The 16,365-nt window shown below is 43.7% G+C and overlaps 1 protein-coding gene across 1 annotated transcript in view; it reads left to right on the top strand.

Moving 5' to 3' along the window:
- The window catches only part of LOC106812738 (endoplasmic reticulum metallopeptidase 1-like), a 34,792-nt gene extending 19,335 nt beyond the window's left edge, over nt 1-15,457 (top strand). The window contains exons 4-15 of the mRNA XM_014816691.1: nt 8,366-8,512; nt 8,926-9,018; nt 9,578-9,790; nt 10,325-10,554; nt 11,105-11,288; nt 11,727-11,914; nt 12,228-12,383; nt 12,869-13,068; nt 13,561-13,679; nt 13,986-14,164; nt 14,688-14,728; nt 15,412-15,457. Coding sequence (XP_014672177.1) covers nt 8,366-8,512; nt 8,926-9,018; nt 9,578-9,790; nt 10,325-10,554; nt 11,105-11,288; nt 11,727-11,914; nt 12,228-12,383; nt 12,869-13,068; nt 13,561-13,679; nt 13,986-14,164; nt 14,688-14,728; nt 15,412-15,457 — 1,796 coding nt within the window. The remainder of the gene's footprint in view (nt 1-8,365; nt 8,513-8,925; nt 9,019-9,577; nt 9,791-10,324; nt 10,555-11,104; nt 11,289-11,726; nt 11,915-12,227; nt 12,384-12,868; nt 13,069-13,560; nt 13,680-13,985; nt 14,165-14,687; nt 14,729-15,411) is intronic.
- The last annotated feature ends 908 nt before the right edge of the window (nt 15,458-16,365 follow it).

The following is a 16,365-nucleotide window of genomic DNA, read 5'->3' as shown; positions in this document are numbered from 1 at the left end:
TTGTTAATTGTACCTATTATTAATTGCACCTATTATTAATTGTACCTATTATTGAACCTATTATTACTTGTACCTATTATTGCACCTATTATTAATTGTACCTATTATTGAACCTATTATTACTTGTACCTATTATTGCACCTATTATTAATTGTACATATTATTGCATCTATTATTAGCTCATCTGACATAGTCAGATGCAGCTAGTAGAATCGCATGAGCGTGCGTTAGGCCGTCCGTCCGTGCGTCAACAGTTGGGCACAAATCTTAACGGCTCGACGTACGGTCACGATATTCGGGACGTGGGGGGTAATCCGAAAACGAGTTGGGATGTCGAAGCTGGGGGTCAAAGGTCAAAGGTCACGAGGTGTAAAAGAAGGGGGAACATTCCCTCCTTAACTTAAGGTATAGGGAGGAAATTCAGAATTGCGGCACAAATCTAAACGACTCGACCTAGGCTCTTGATAGTCGGTGTATAGCATCATGGTAGGAAAAGCCATCACTGTGCCGAAATTGGAGGTCACAGACCAAAGGTCAATGGGGCACAGCTAGGGCAGATTTTAGACATTTTCGGAGGACATGGTCTGACGGAGCGATTGAAAAACTTTTTTGTTTCAGTGGTGACCTACCATTTTTATGGCTTTATTGAAAGGACCATGAAATGTACTTTTTGCTGACATGCGAAAAGTAAGCGTCGGATAACCTTTTGACCCTCAAGAGGAGGGTTAAAAATTGATTTGTTGACTGTTAACAAAGGACTGAACTGCTTTTGCTATTATTAGAGCCCATACCTGTGTGAATGTGAGGCTACAGTTGCACAGTTTAATTGCAAAGGCAAATGTTTGTTGAACAAGGTTTATGCTCCTTAAATCATATTATTTTCTAAAGCAGTCTGTCTATAGCACCCTGAAGGCTAATCCGACCAGGCTCTCCGACTGTTACACGGCGGAGGACACTCTACGCCTCTCGCCACGTATAGTGTTAAGCGAGAAGGGAACTTGTGGCTACCTGAACTTGAAGGCTGAATCAGTGAATGCTCGCGTGGGTAGGCAAAAACACGGGGCAGCCCATGGCTGGCACTCTTCTAATCATAATTGTTGCCTGCCAACCTGCAATGCACATGTGTTAACTCACAGCTGAGCGAAATTATCCCCTGCCTGAATATACTTACTTGGATTTTAGCCTGTAGGATTTCAGCAACTCCCTAGGTAGCTAGTTATGCCATCTTTGATTATTGATTACACTTGCACGCGCCATCTCGCGGCAACTATAGGCCTAGTTTAAATTAGATTTTATTCTCATGTAACTTTGTTAAACGAATAAATAATAACAAGTACCATATAATATATATTTACTTTTTATCTTGAATCTTAACATATATCATGTAGGTATGGCCGTGCGTATCCATTTACCAGTTATGCGAACATAAGCTGTTACCATAGAAATATTAGAGACACTATATATTATTATTTCTATGGCTGTTACACTCAGGGGCATAGGAGCGAAGTATTATTGAGAGGGCAGTAAAAGGCATCATCGCTGGTTTTTTATTTTATTTATATAATTAAGAGAGAGAGAGAGAGAGAGAGAGAGAGTAATTGGAGCATGGGCGCCCCAGCGGAAACGGGTGAGTACGGTGCCTGTGTATTGCGAGCGGGAAACGAGTACAATTTAGGTCGATTGCGAGATTGGTGTGCAAGGAGGTGCGGACGGCAGGGGGAGGGGAGGTCGAATAAAGGGGGGAGGGAGCAGTGCGGACGGTAATCGGGAGGGAAGTGCAGCAGGCAAGGAGAGTGTGGAAGTGTGGAGGCAGCGAGGGCAGGGAGTGGGACGCAGTGGGCGAGGGAGATGGGAGAGAAGGACCCCCGTTCCCCAATAAATACAACCATGCAATGAACAGCAATTGCTTCAATGTCATCATTAACTTGTATTTTGAACTTGCTTATTATTTCCTTCGTATTTAGAATTAGCGCCATAGAGACTGTAGGTGGGGTGCGAAAGTGTAGCTGAATATTGTTTGAACTTGCGCTACGAAAGTCAAACAAGAATAAAGAGACTTCATGTCATAAGACGTCTTGCTATGTTGCCTATATGCCCCCCAAAAACCAAATAATTTAGTCAGCAGAAAACCAGCCACCAGATGAGCCCTGGTCGCCACTGCGGCACTTGTTAATTGTACCTATTATTGCACCTATTTATTAATTGTACTCATTATTGCACCTATTATTAATTGTACCCATTTATTGCACCGATTATTAATGTACCCATTATTGCCACCTTATTATTATTGCACTATATGTAGTTGAGGCATCGCTCGGACCACCTGAGCACTGTTGTGTCTGTACCCATCAATATAATATATTAATAGCAATTTCTGAATATTCATGCTAAACATAATATCAGAAGGTTAATATAATAGAGATCCCATATTATCTACTTTTATCTATTATCTTCTGATAATATTTAATTAGTAATTATTATTTCTACTTTACTCTTAATACGATTTTGAATAGATACAAGAATTGACCCCTTCAAGTTCCTATCAAGCTGTTCGTAAGCTAAAGGATTGAATGAGCGTGATGCGTGCACGTTGACCACAGAATAGGCAATATAGTAATACTACAGGGCCGTAGGTGGCCTCCCAGCAAAGGGCAGCTGCAGAAATATGCTAGCTGATTGCGTGGGCGGGGGGGGGCTGGGGGCTACTCCCCAGAAAATTTTTGAAATGTAGAGCCTGGAAATGGCATTTCGTGCATTTTCAGGGCTATGTGTGAAGCAGAACAATTCTGATTCATTTTAAAACGTTAATTTGTAAATTTCAAAGAGCGAAATTAGCTAAAGCTGAGTGTTTTGACTAAAGTATCTAAAATATATATTATAAGACTGTTGATAAGCTAATAAAACATTCATTTACAAAAATTGTAATATACTGTCAGTACATAATGATAAAACAATAAGCCTATTTTCAATCCTGCATTTATTACTTTACACTCTGTACATCTGTATGTTTGAAGTTTGAATTGAATTAGGGCACCATTGTCATATTAAATACACATGTCCAAATACTTAAAGCACGCGATATAACACCTCTAATTGATCAGTATATAATATAACCCCAAAAAAAAAACCAGGTCACATCCAGTCAGAAATCTTTGTCATTTTATCTTTTTATAATTCCAATTTTATCTTTTTCTGCCTGGCATGGCCAATTTACAAATTCCTGAAATTACATTCATGCTTCATCTACCTTTGTCTAACATTTCTCGGTGCACATGCTGACCATTGCCATGTGTTGAGCCTTAACTGGGTCGTGCTGCGGGGTCCGGGGGGCGGGGGGGCACTCCATATATCATTGCATGGTAGGTATGTGCCCCTGCGGGAGGAGACCCCATTTCAACCCTTAACCCGTAAAACTTCCATTTTCAGTGCACTCGCATTTTTAAGAAGTATCTCGTTCCAGAGCATGCCATTAAGTTTAGTTACCATGTCAGATCTTTACAATTTGTCGTTCGGCAGACCCTAGGTGTTTTAATATAATTTCTGCTCCAGTGCATTCGTACTTCAGAATACGTTTGGAAGCCGGGCCGTCAAGCGCATGCATGCAACGTGTGTTTGTGTGTTGGTGTGTGTGTTGTGTGTGTAGTGTATGTGTGTATGTGTGTGTGTGTGTTGTGTTGTGTGTGTGTGGTGCGTGGTATGTGTGCGTGCGTGCGTGCGTGCGTGGCTGTGTGCGGGGCTTGTGGTGTGTGTGTGTGATTGTGCGTGCGTGCGTGGCGTGCGTGTGCGTGCGTGTGCGTGCGTTCATCTCTCTCCGGGTTCATGTTTTTTTCTCCTCCTCTAACATAATACAACAATAAATTATTATTTGCGTTCAAGTGCTACAGCATAGTTTTTAAAGCAAGATCATGTGTCCCCCCAGTTCGGGAGAACCCCCCTCTCTTTAACGTGTCCAGTGTTCCGATAGCATTGAATGTCAACGAAATCTAGTCCGGAGACCCCCATTTTCCCCGAACATAGCCCAAGTTCCAGAGCATACCACATTCAACAAACATTAGGTTCCAGATAACCCCATTTTCAGGTCTGAGGTTAGTTCCAGAGCCCCCCCCCCCATTTTGAGCTTGCGCAGTTGAACATACCTACCATAATGGTGGGTGATCTCCTTCGCGTATATGTTGGCTCCTTGGGTTTCCTGCAGAATTTTGTTTTTTCAAAAAAATAGTGCCACGGCATGGCGGCCACTACGGCCCTGGATATAATGTGGTCTACTTGCTGGGCGCCATTCCTTCATGACCTTTATTGGAAAATACATGCGACCCAGTATGCCTTATCTTGTGTGTATGTGGCCACACAGAACCCTTGGGTGCCAGGCTACCTCTTTCTTTCTTAAGCAGAACGTGTTCCTATGCTGTAAAATCTATGTTAAACCACGTTATCGTTCCGTCGGTACTTGAGGCTGACTGACTGCAGTTGCCATGTCTATGTTCAAACAGCTATATATCGCGCCCGTCTGGCATGTCGCGCTACCAGTGTCTGTGTAAATGTGCGGTGCGTGCGTGCGTCGGAGTGTTCGTGCCAGTTCGAGTGCTGTTATATCGACGTGTGCGCGTCGCTCGTGTCGTGCGTGCAGGCGGCGTGAGTGTGCCGGTGTGTGCATGTTGTCGGAGGCGTTCGCTGTTGTGTTTGTACGTGGTGTGCTACGTGTGTGTGTGTGTGGTGTGTCAGCTGGTCCGCTGTGCGTTTTTTGGGGGGGGGCGGTCTTGCGTGCCGTGCGTGCGTGCGGTGGCGTGCGCTGCGTGCCGTGTGTGTGTATGCATGAGGTTGTGCGTGCGTGTGTAGGGTGCGTGCATGCGTAGGTGCCAGGGCTGTGAATGTGTCGGTGCTGCATTGGCGAACAGTCGGACAACAGCAGCGGAGCCTGGAGCATGGGTGGCCCATGGTCCGTGGCGAATTTAACCAGCTCTGCTGATAAAAAAATCATTGTGCTCTCGTCAAATCAGTGCGTTGCCTGCATGCATGCGTATCGCGTGGCCGCTGCCTTCACAAACGTTTTGCCGTCCGCTTGCTTGCTGGCGAAGCCGATGCTGCTGAATGCAAGCGCTGTTGTCTGTCAGTTTTTAATTAAACACTTTGCTCGCTTTTTAACGGAGACTTACAGAAATCAGCGCACTCCGCTTCTGTGGTGTCGTGTCTGAGTATTAGCAGCTGTTTAAGTGACAGCATCACCCGGCAGCATTTTTCCCTGGGAAGTGGGTGGAAGTTATTCACCCTTTATGGAAGCGCTCAAAGCCCCGGCAATCTGCCCATGCCAGTGGTTGCTTCTTCCACCGCGCCCTCAGCCTGTCTATAGCTACAGCGAGCTAGAGAGCCATAATCAGTTGAATGTGCATTGTTTCGATCAAAAGCATGAAAATACTACCATCCTTATCTTGCCAAAAGTCTAGTATAAATAACAATAGTTATAGGTTTCATTTCTCATCCACTCTGCATCACTGTCGGCAGGTGCGGCCATCCTCTCATTAAAAACTGTGATAATCCGTGGTGAGTGAGCGTGTGCCGTGCATAATTAGAAGCATCTGCCACGCAGCCCAAGCGGTCTGCCCACAAATTAACTCTATTAAAGAATGTTAATTGCAAGAATGGACGAAGTGGAATTGATTTATAAAATTGTATTGTGTCAGGATAGCCACCATTTAACTGTCAAATCGTAGATCAGAATCTATTTTAATTTATGTCCATCTCAGCTCATCTGTGCTACTAAACCCCATATGTACTTATGATAGGAGGAGGCAGATGGAGGCATGAGGAGGATGCGAGGAGGAGGTAGAGAAGAGGCCAGGTTGGGGTAAAAATAGAGGGAGGGGAATAGCATTTGTCACAAATTCATGCGTGGTTTAAACAGAAAAGTACTCGTGCTACGCGTCATATGCAGGAGCTAAATAATAGACAATGATTTACACTGGTTCATATATCATTGCTAATAGATGTCTATTAATGCCGAATCCGTTACACTGATGATTTAATTCAAGTAGAAAAAATCCTTTTGGGGTGCTTTATTAATGTCTGTTGATGCATTTGTGCCTCCATCCTTTCAGCGCCAGTCATGGTTGTCAGTGTCACCCAGCATCCCTGGCGAAGGCATGGGTGCGTGCGTTCGTTAACCTGGAGGCAGCAGGCAGCAGGGGGACGTGACACTTCGTGTTTCAGACAGGCTAACCGTCTCTTATATTTAGTACCGCACCTGTGTAACAACACTATAAGGATGGATAATATAGCAACTAAAGAGTATATGTCATAATAGATTGATTATAGATTTAGTAAATAGATCTATTTATTATACAGCTCCTGCATAAATATCAAAGGTTAATAATGACAAATTTTGAAATAATATCGACAGATTTGTCATGTAGTCACGCCCTGATTAACCCGTGTGTTTTATGAAACGCCTACTTGTGTTTTATAGACAGATGGAGCATGAATATATATTATTGTATATATTATATGTATATATATATATAGTATATAGTATATATATTATATAAAAACAAAGTCAAGCGTCATAGAAATAAGGGTGTTTAATTAGTTAATTGACGCAGCTTTCAAGATTACATCTCTTCATCAGGTCAGTACACATTGAATAGAATCAAAATAATCAAAAACAATACAATGCGTTATACTTATTAGAATAAACGCAAAAAATGAATGATTCAACACAATTCGCACATTGCCATGAATACGACGACAAAAGAACACGCACATATATATATTATATATACTATACACACGCACAAAAACACACAGAGAGAGAGACACACACACACACAAACACACACACACACACACACACACAAACACACACACACACACACACACACACACTTCGTCCACCCTGTCCGCACACAAACACACACACGCGCACACACACACACACAACGACACACACACACAAACACACAACCAGAAGCAAGCGAAAACTCATCAAAATCAGCACTTTTCATGCCCCCTACGTTCATGCCCCCTGGATTTAAACAACCAAGACCCTTAAATTTCTGCTCAGTCATGTGTCACGTGCAGCTATTGTAATATGGATGTCAGTTGGCAGGCCACACAACACGCACGTCATCACTGTGGGGATGCCGCGTTGCGTTAAAATGCGTCAGCAATACCGAAAAACATGGAAATTGGAGGCGAATAGATCTTTGAGCGTGTTCAACAAAACCTATCCGCAAGGCGGCGTTTTGTTTCGCCAATATAGTAAATTTGGCATTTAGCGCCATTCAATGGCAGTAAATGAAGGTTCGTCCGACACGGCATGTTAAATGAATCCCGTACTATAAATTTGCCCCGAACCCTTGAACCACAACCATCTATTCGTAAAAATTGCAAGTACTGCATACGTTTCTAACAACACGGTATGAGACCAAGGTGGGCTCACGCGGTTGTCAGAGTTGTAAGACGTGCCATTGAAAACAAAGAGTGTCGCGGACGGTTTGTATCACGTCTGCTACGCAGCATAAAGGTAGGCTTGAAACAGTGTTAGCGGTGATTGGATCGTTTGTCAAGAATTTTAGTAATTATCAATTAACAAACTTTTGATGTGCAGGATTGCCAAGCGGGTGATTAGGTTAAAGCCACGAGTGGACATGTCTGATTGGTCTTATTTCACGCCGTCTATTCTAGGGGTTATTAAACAGACGCCCGATTTAGAGGAAGTATCTTTTTAATTCTCTTCAGATAGAGATCAGGAATTGTGTCTAGTACGCCACGGCGTGTAAAGAACATTGACAATCATATTGAAGCCCTTCTGCTGTATAAAATCAGTTTTTGAGCCATGCAGTCCTTTTTTCTGACGTCAAAATTGAGAGATGTGAGAGCATATTTTTAAGTCGGTGGCCGAGAGGCTGAGAAGAGGAATACATTAGATAAGAATTAGTGTCAGTTGGTTTAGAAAACACCGAGGTAATTAAGTGTTCGTGTGTGACTTTACTTCTATATATATATGTGTGTGTAATTGTCTGTCATGCGTAAGCGTCAATGAAGTCCAGGCCAGCAACTTAAAACCTAGTGCGTGCCAATTCAGGTACGAAGACGTATAGCGGACAAAGGTAAATGTTGATTTATAAACATGAACCCTATCTATACCCCTAAATGGATTGGTTAAGAAATTGCTTTGCTGCGTCTAAGAAGCATCGAAGTCACGAATCGTGCTGATACTGCGGGAGCAACATTCAAGCCTTTGATATTTGCCTGCTAACAGTGTGTGTAAGCAGAAACTAATGGCACTGGCCACTCGTGTTTACATGTACCTTAGCCATCGTATAACTATAAATATGTTGAAAGTAGACGGTCTACACCTCTCTTTCTGCAGGCCCAGAACATCCGTGGCTCATCAGCACGTACGCACGGTCGGCAGTCTATCCCTACGGCAATGTCTTTGGACAGGAGATATTTCAGACTGGTGCTATTCCGTCAGACACGGACTTCCGCATTTATCGAGATTTTGGAAACATTCCAGGTGCGCTTCCCCTGCAAACTTCCCTTGTGAAACTGCAAACTTGGTGTGAAACTTCCCCTGCACAGTTACGCGTAATTCTCAAATAGCAATTGTGACTACTATTGAAGCCATGTTGCTGCTAGTGACTACACAGACATGCGCTGTGATGCTGCAGATAGAAGCATTGCCCAGTGCCTTCTATGGTAGAGACGGCATGTGCTAATGTTCAGCCACGATATATTTTATTAATTTGAAGTATTCATGATTTCACTATTATGATTTATGACTTAAATTTTTTTTATTTTGTATGCACAATAATCAGTTTATATTTTGCTACTGGATTTGATTCAGTCGTTGACCAGGCGACTTAATGGTACGATGCCGTGTAACTGTTAAAAACGTAGCTTATGTGCTACTATGTTGCCTTTATTTAGGAATTGACATTGCCTATATAAGCAATGGATATGTGTATCACACGAAGTGGGACCATCCGGACTTCATACCGCCTGGATGCGTTCAGAGAGCAGGTAACGATGAGAATGCTACAGCAATATTAATGATAGATTAATTAGTCATTGCTTATAAACTGGACTTGCAATGTGAGCGGCGAAGTTAAAATAGTTTGAATAGCTACTTAGATTTTTGTGTTGCTGAAAGTCGGTATGGTGTGTTGTTACCAGTGCACTGTAATGGCCACATGCAGTGATGGGAAAGACACTTCGTTAAATGTCTCTAATGGAATATGTATGCGTATGCGCCTGTGCGTGTGTGCGGGCGTGCATGAGTGCGCGCGTGTGTGTGTGTGTGTGTGTGCGTGCGTGCGTGCGTGCGTGCGTGCGTGTGTGCGAATGTGTGTGCGTGCATGCTTGTGTACATGCATATGCATGCCTCTGTGTGCGTGCGTGCGTGGTTGGGCCCACATTGCATTCGCCGTAGCATTCATCCACATCCAGCCTGCAATGAGTTGGTGGGACATTGTCTGTAAGTGAGTTTGTAAGTGTTGTCAATAATGCAATGACAGCTCAGATGCAGTGAGACAGTAATCGCTAGTTTACAGTTCTCACGTTATTGTGGCGACCTCAACAGGTGAGAATCTGCTGGCGACCGTGAGAAACCTCGCCTCGTCTCCCTACCTCGCGCATCCCGGCGAGTATCGCCATGGCAACATGATCTTCTTCGACGTGCTGGGCGTCTACATGGTGCTGTATCCGCAGCGCGTCGGCATGGTGATCAACATGCTGTTCCTGCTGGCGGTCGCGCTCGGCATTGCTCGCAAGATGGTGGACAAGAGCACCGAAGGTCGGTTAGTTGGTTGGTTGGTTGGTTGGTTGGTTGGCTGGCTAGCTGGCTGGCTGGCTGGCTGCCCGGTTGGTTGGTTGGTTGGTTGTCTGGTTGGTTGGTTGGCTAGCTAGCTGGCTGGCTGGCTGCCTGGTTGGTTGGTTGGTTGGTTGGTTGGTTGGTTGGTTGGTTGGTTGCGTCAGTGAGTTACGTAGGCAGGTTACGTCATGAGCATATTTCTGCAGAAACTTTATCCATGTTTAGCATTTCGTGTTTGCCCGAGGAGGGCTCTCTGAGGAATTAGCCTCCTACTACACTGGCATGCTATCTTATTCAATGTGAATGAAACATTTGGGCGTGGCTCATACAGATTATTGTCATCTTATCACGTCAAATTGTATTATCATATCAGCGGAAGTGAATAAAAGCAATACGTATTTACAATAAATAAAATAAAATGAAAAAATGAAATAAATAATGTAATTAAATAAAATAACTGCGTCCTCATCAACTCCCACTCCTCCTGGTGTCGTCTGACCGCGTCGTGTGTCGCAGGTTACCACGGCGCCGCGTTCCTCGGCAACCTGCTGGCCGCCGTCGTCGTCATCGTGCTGTCGTGGGCGGCGGCGGTCGGCGTGAACGTGCTGCTAGCACTGCTGCTGACGGCTGCGGGACACGGCATGTCCTGGTACTCTCACTCCTACATGATCGGAGGTCTGTACGAGGCGCCCGCGCTCTGTGCAGCCATCGCCGTCCACGCGCTCGCACGTAACCTCTACTTCAAGGTGAGTGACATGAGCGCTGCATGGCTGATGTGCCCGTATGTGAATGTACACAGTATGTAGCGGCACACTGTACATTGATGTATGCTGTACACGTTCTGTATGTTCACACACTGTACGCGTGCTTTATGTAGTCGCGTGGTGTATGTGGATGCATGCTGTGTGTGAATTCATACTGTATGTGGTTGCACAAAAACCGTAACGCTGCAATAATGAATGGTATTATTATAAAATTAGTCTTATCATAGTATAAATTCATTGTGAGCAATATTGGGTATACAACGTGGTCTACATATGTGAGCCATGTTTTTTATTGTCTTGTAAATATTTAAGAGTCCTTTATTGCTGATATCTTGGCAGTGAAAATATCTGAGAGTCTTTTATTGTTGATATCTTGGCAGTGTAAATAATTGAGAATCTTTTATTGCTGGTATCCGGGCAGTGTGAAGATCTGTGCGTTCTATATTGCCGGTATCGTGATGACATCGTCACCATCGTTAATAAACCTCGCCGTCGCTAATCGTAACCCGTGTGCCGTGCTCTTGTGTCGCAGCATGAGACGGACGCGTGGAAGCTGGAGGCGATACACGTCGATGCGACGATGGTGCTGTGGTCGCTCATCCTCTCTGTGCTCACCTACCACGGCGTCTGTTCTTCCTACATACCGTTAGCCTGGGTGATGTTCCCGCTGATCATGCGCGATCGAGTCATCGCATTTTTGCCAATGGCATTTAGAGGTATAAATAAAATTTATTTGTAAGGTATGATTTTCATAGCTGGAGAAGTGGTAAATGGAGATGCAGGGAGAGAGCCTGAGAGGGAAGTGGAGGGAAAGGCAGAGATAAAGAGCGAGAGGAAGAGAGAGGGAATGAAGGAAGGAAAGGTGTGAGGGCAGGGTTTTCATTAGAAGCCGGTTTCCGGTAAAAATTACCGTCTATTTGAATACTGGGTATCAGCTGCTTTAGCACTAGATATGAAGGTCAACGTTCAGAGCTCCAGTGGTCATAACAATTATTATTTTTACCTCATACCTATCCTTTTGATGAAAAAATTAGAGGGAGAGAGAGAGAGAGAAAGAAAGAGAAAGACCGACACACGCATCCACACACATTGAGACACAAAGAGAAGAGAATGTGAGGGAAAGACTAATATACCAGTTGTTTTGTATTTTACAGAGAAAGGCCAGGGCTTCTTCTATCTCTACTTGGCATCACTGACGTTCCCGTTCCTTATTACTTGCTACTTGCTTGTTGGTGTCTATCAGATGTTCGTACCTGTGATGGGCCGAGTCGGTACGGAAGTCATTCCCGACGTTGTCATAGCAATGGTTGCCGCATTCTCACTCATCATCAAGACTAACTTTGTACGTTGTTAGCAGTTGTTTCAAGTTGTTAGCTGACAGGAAAAATTTGCCCCAGAGCTCAGTGGTGAAAGAACTGTCAATCAACTGGGTTTTTTGCAAAAATATTCAGTGAAAAAAAACATCATACATATAGAAGCGGTATATATAATACGGTTATAATCAATAATCCGATGATACGATATAATACGATAATCGATATTATGATATAATACCGTAATACGATATGGCACAGGTAGACCTGCCTGCTGCGTTGCAGTCCATCGATGGTCGATGGTTGCATGAGCGATGTGGTGTTTCTGTTTTTATCCGGCAGTTGAGTCTGGTGTTCGTGACGCGGAGCCTCAAGCGGGTGATGTGTGCACTGCTGCTGTTCTCCATGTTTACCTACATGCTGTCAGTCTTCACGCCCCTGGGCTTCCCCTACAGTGGCAACCCACTAAAACCCACTGTGCAGCGCAGCGTGATACATGTGAGTATCAACAGCACTAGGTGGCAGCACCTCTAACATGTCGCTAGACACTGCTAATACTGCAAGTAGCAACATCTATATCAGAAGTAGATAATAGGGAATTCCCTATTATCTACTTCTGATCAATATCGTATCAACATATATATTGTATATATATATTGTCAAGAGAGTATAAAGAAGCTTCTTTATACCTTCTTAAAACCTTCTTTATACGCTCTTGATATTGTATATATATCAACATATATATCAGGGATTAATAATAAAAGATTTGTCATTATTAACCCCTGATATATATTGTATCAAGTATCGTATCAAAGCATTGTGTTTGTGAATAAATTATTAACATTAATTCGAATCAATATTTATTCGTACAACGGACGCCAGGTCGATTCTTTGATTAGCGTCGAATCAGTCCACCCGATGAAATAGTTTTTCTTTCCCTCAGCACTTTGTTACTTATTGTTTTTCGCATGATTTCTTTGCAGCACATTGAGAGGCGGTTTCACGACATGTCAGGTCGTGTGTATGAGCAGGACTGCGGCATCTGGCACATATCGTTCGACCATCTCGCGCTCACTCCTCTCGCACCTCACTACACCGATCTCGAGAATTCCAAGCTCGTAGACTGTGACCTACACATGTACTGTGGTATGCCATACTACTTACCTATGGCAGGCATGATGAGGTATGGGTGCGGTGACGGACTAGACTCAGTGGTGGTGAAACGTGGCTGTTACTGTGATTCTGTATAATTATATTCATGATAAGAGAGTTGTACGTGATAACGAGTCTCATCATCATCAGAATTATTGTTAAAAATGTGTAGGAGAAGTAAATATATATGTGTGTGTTTGTGCGTGTGTGCGTGCATGCGTGCGTACGTGCGTGCGTTTGTGTTTGTTTGTTTGTGTGTGTGTGTGTGTGCGTGCGTGCGTGCGTGCGTGCGTGCGTGTGGGTGTGTGTGTTGCGTGCGTGCATGCGTGTGTGTGTATATATCCCACATAATGAGCGTTTAGCACTTTGTAATGGATAATTAAAATGGCATTGTACAATTTCAGTATAGATACTGCCATAAATGTAAGCGACTAATTTTCGTTGGTGCTTAATGGTATGGGCTTTGTCATACTGACAGCACGTGCAGCATTTTTATGTAACGATCGTTGATTGTTACCTGCAGGGACACACACTACCTAGCCACTGATGTCGGACCTCATGTGTCCATACATGTAAATCCCAGGCTGGTGTCCCGCACATCTCTACCAGGCAACATTCAGCGACTTGCCTTCGAAGTAAAAGGTAATACCTTATCAAAATTTAAGAAAAAAATGTCTAAATCTGGAACTACATTACTGTCGTAGGGCATAAAGCAGTTTTAAAACTAATGCAGTACTATAATGACAAATTATAATTATTAATTAAAAAAATCAAATAGAATCAAATCGATTTTCATACTGCAGGACATCGCGTGACGGTGATAGCTAGCAGGTCCTAGCAATTACCAACATTGTCATCTGGACAACATGACACTCGTCATCTGGATGAACAAACGAAGGCACCCATTTCGGAAACTGAGTCTACGAACGATTTTCCTCCCACTTTTAGGTCCTGATCACATGATAGTGACCATGTCGCCACAGATGGAGGTAACCTTGGTGACGTGGTCGCTGGGCGACGGCATCCCTGAGCCAGTGGACATGAAGTGGGGAGAAAGAGAGGTGTTCTTTGTCTTCTATTCACACGGGGAGGACCCTGGATCCTGGTATTTCACTATTGATCTCAAGGTACAGAGTAGCGAATCAAGTTCAGTGTGTATCAGGGGTTAATAATGACAAATTATTATTGTCATTACAAAAATTATTGTCATTATTAACCCCTGGTGTGTATCTATATATGATCTAGGGAAGTATCTTTCTATCCGTGTCCTCGTGTAGCACCTATACTATTTTAGTCGACATAAATTTCGATTGGTGACACTCAATGGATGATGTGAGATCTCACCTAAGGCGCCTAACCAGCTGTAACACAGTCATAAAAACGTTGTAAGCCAGTTTTACGTCCTACTTCATGACATACGTATTCAGCTATAATTTACCATCATCGCGGTCACACGCTAGTGTCAGCTCATCTGCTCATGCCATGACCCTCATGTATGCCCTGTTCTGACATGCCCTGCTATGTTCATTATGTCACCTCTTGCCATGCCATGTTTTGTTAAACATTAATATGTCTCATCATTGATTGTCACGTGATGTCTTTCCTGTGTTCGTAGAGCAGGTGATGGAAGGTGCTGTTTATTTGTTTCAGGTTGCAGAGGGATTCACATCAGATAGCGCCCGTGCCTCTAGGTAATTACTCTGTGCGGACCATTTGCCTCTGTTCGCGGGCCATTAACCTTACGTGACCGGTCCTTGATCGGCTGTCACGCGAGCTACGTCACTACCTGTCACAGATGCGAATGGACTGGAGTTATCCCGTGGGATGGAGTGCCAGCTACTACCACTATGTGTTCTGAGAAGGCAAGATTTGGGATCATTAATTCTTCGCCTGTGTCCGTCTCGTGGCGACTTATAGTTCTTTGTTTTTTATCTAGGTCGGAGTGTATAGTCTTGTACACATCCAGCGATGTCTTTGTCGGTAGTGATGTGGCCCCAGCAATCATCTATCATTTGATGGTCTGTTATCCAGCATCAACATATTAATTGTCTGGGCCTCAGGCATCCCTATCCATTATTGGTGTTACGCTCAGCATAATTACATGAGAGTGGCCCATGCAATCCTTTGTCTCATTAATCGATGGCCTCAGCATCCACTCATCATGATTGGTGTTACCAGTGCTATCTAAGCACACTTTAATGATGGGCCCCAGCACTTGTTTTCATTAATGATGGTCGCCGTAGCTGATCCATCTATCAATTGAATGTGTATGATACAGCATTCAACATATTATTCAATGATGGCGCCCAGCAGTTTGTACTTCGATTTAATTGATGGACCCTACATTCACTATCCATTTTGATGGTTGTTACAGCATCAACATACCATTAATGATGGCCAACCGCATTGTCTTCATGTGAATGATGGTCCAGAGCGGGATCATCACATCATTTGATTGTCCTACAGCCGCACAATACTAATCTAATGTAACTGCCGGCAGATTGTCTTCCATTAAAATGATGGCCCAGCATCACTTATCACTTGATTGGTGGTTACGGCATAACAATATATTAATGATGCCCGGCAGTTGTCTTCATGGTAATGAAGGTGGGGGCCCAGCTTACTATCTAACTTGATGGTGTTTACCAGCCATCAACATAATTAATGGATGGTCCCAGCATCCACCTATTCATTGATGGTGTTCCATACGAGCTATCACACTTAATTATGGAATCGGCCGCCCAGTCATTGATTTACCATATAGGATGATGGCCCCAGATCACTTATCATGATGGTGTCTACAGCATCCAAGCATATAATCTAATGATAGACCAGCAATTGTCGTATATTAATGATGGCCCCGCCTCACTATCAATTGATCGTGCTGTACTCTCAGTCATGTAACATCAATTAATGATAGGCCCCAGGCATTCCGTGGTCCGCGCTCTTTATTCGATTGGACTGGTGCTTACAGCAGGTCTCCATCAATAATTCAATGGATCGAGTCCCACAGCATTTGTCTTCATTGCAATGATGCGCCCTAGCTCCTCATCCCTTATCTATTCGATGGTGTTAGCAGCACGCGAGTCAACCATAATTAATGCTGATGCAGCAATTGGCTCTGCGTCATTAATGATGGCTCCCAGGCGATAGCTATCATTGACTGGTATCCTTACCAGCTATATCAAGCACTAATTAATGATTCGCTCGTCTCGTTAGGCATCCTCCCTATCATTGATGGTGTGGTACAGCATCTCAACATTAATTACTGATGGTCCCACGAATCCCTATCTATTATTGGTGACTACAGCATCAAACATAATGAATG

Source organism: Priapulus caudatus, unplaced genomic scaffold (genome assembly GCF_000485595.1).
Source record: "Priapulus caudatus unplaced genomic scaffold, Priapulus_caudatus-5.0.1 Scaffold681, whole genome shotgun sequence".
NCBI classification, from domain to species: domain Eukaryota; kingdom Metazoa; phylum Priapulida; class Priapulimorpha; order Priapulimorphida; family Priapulidae; genus Priapulus; species Priapulus caudatus.
This window is presented reverse-complemented; position numbering and strand designations above follow the sequence as displayed.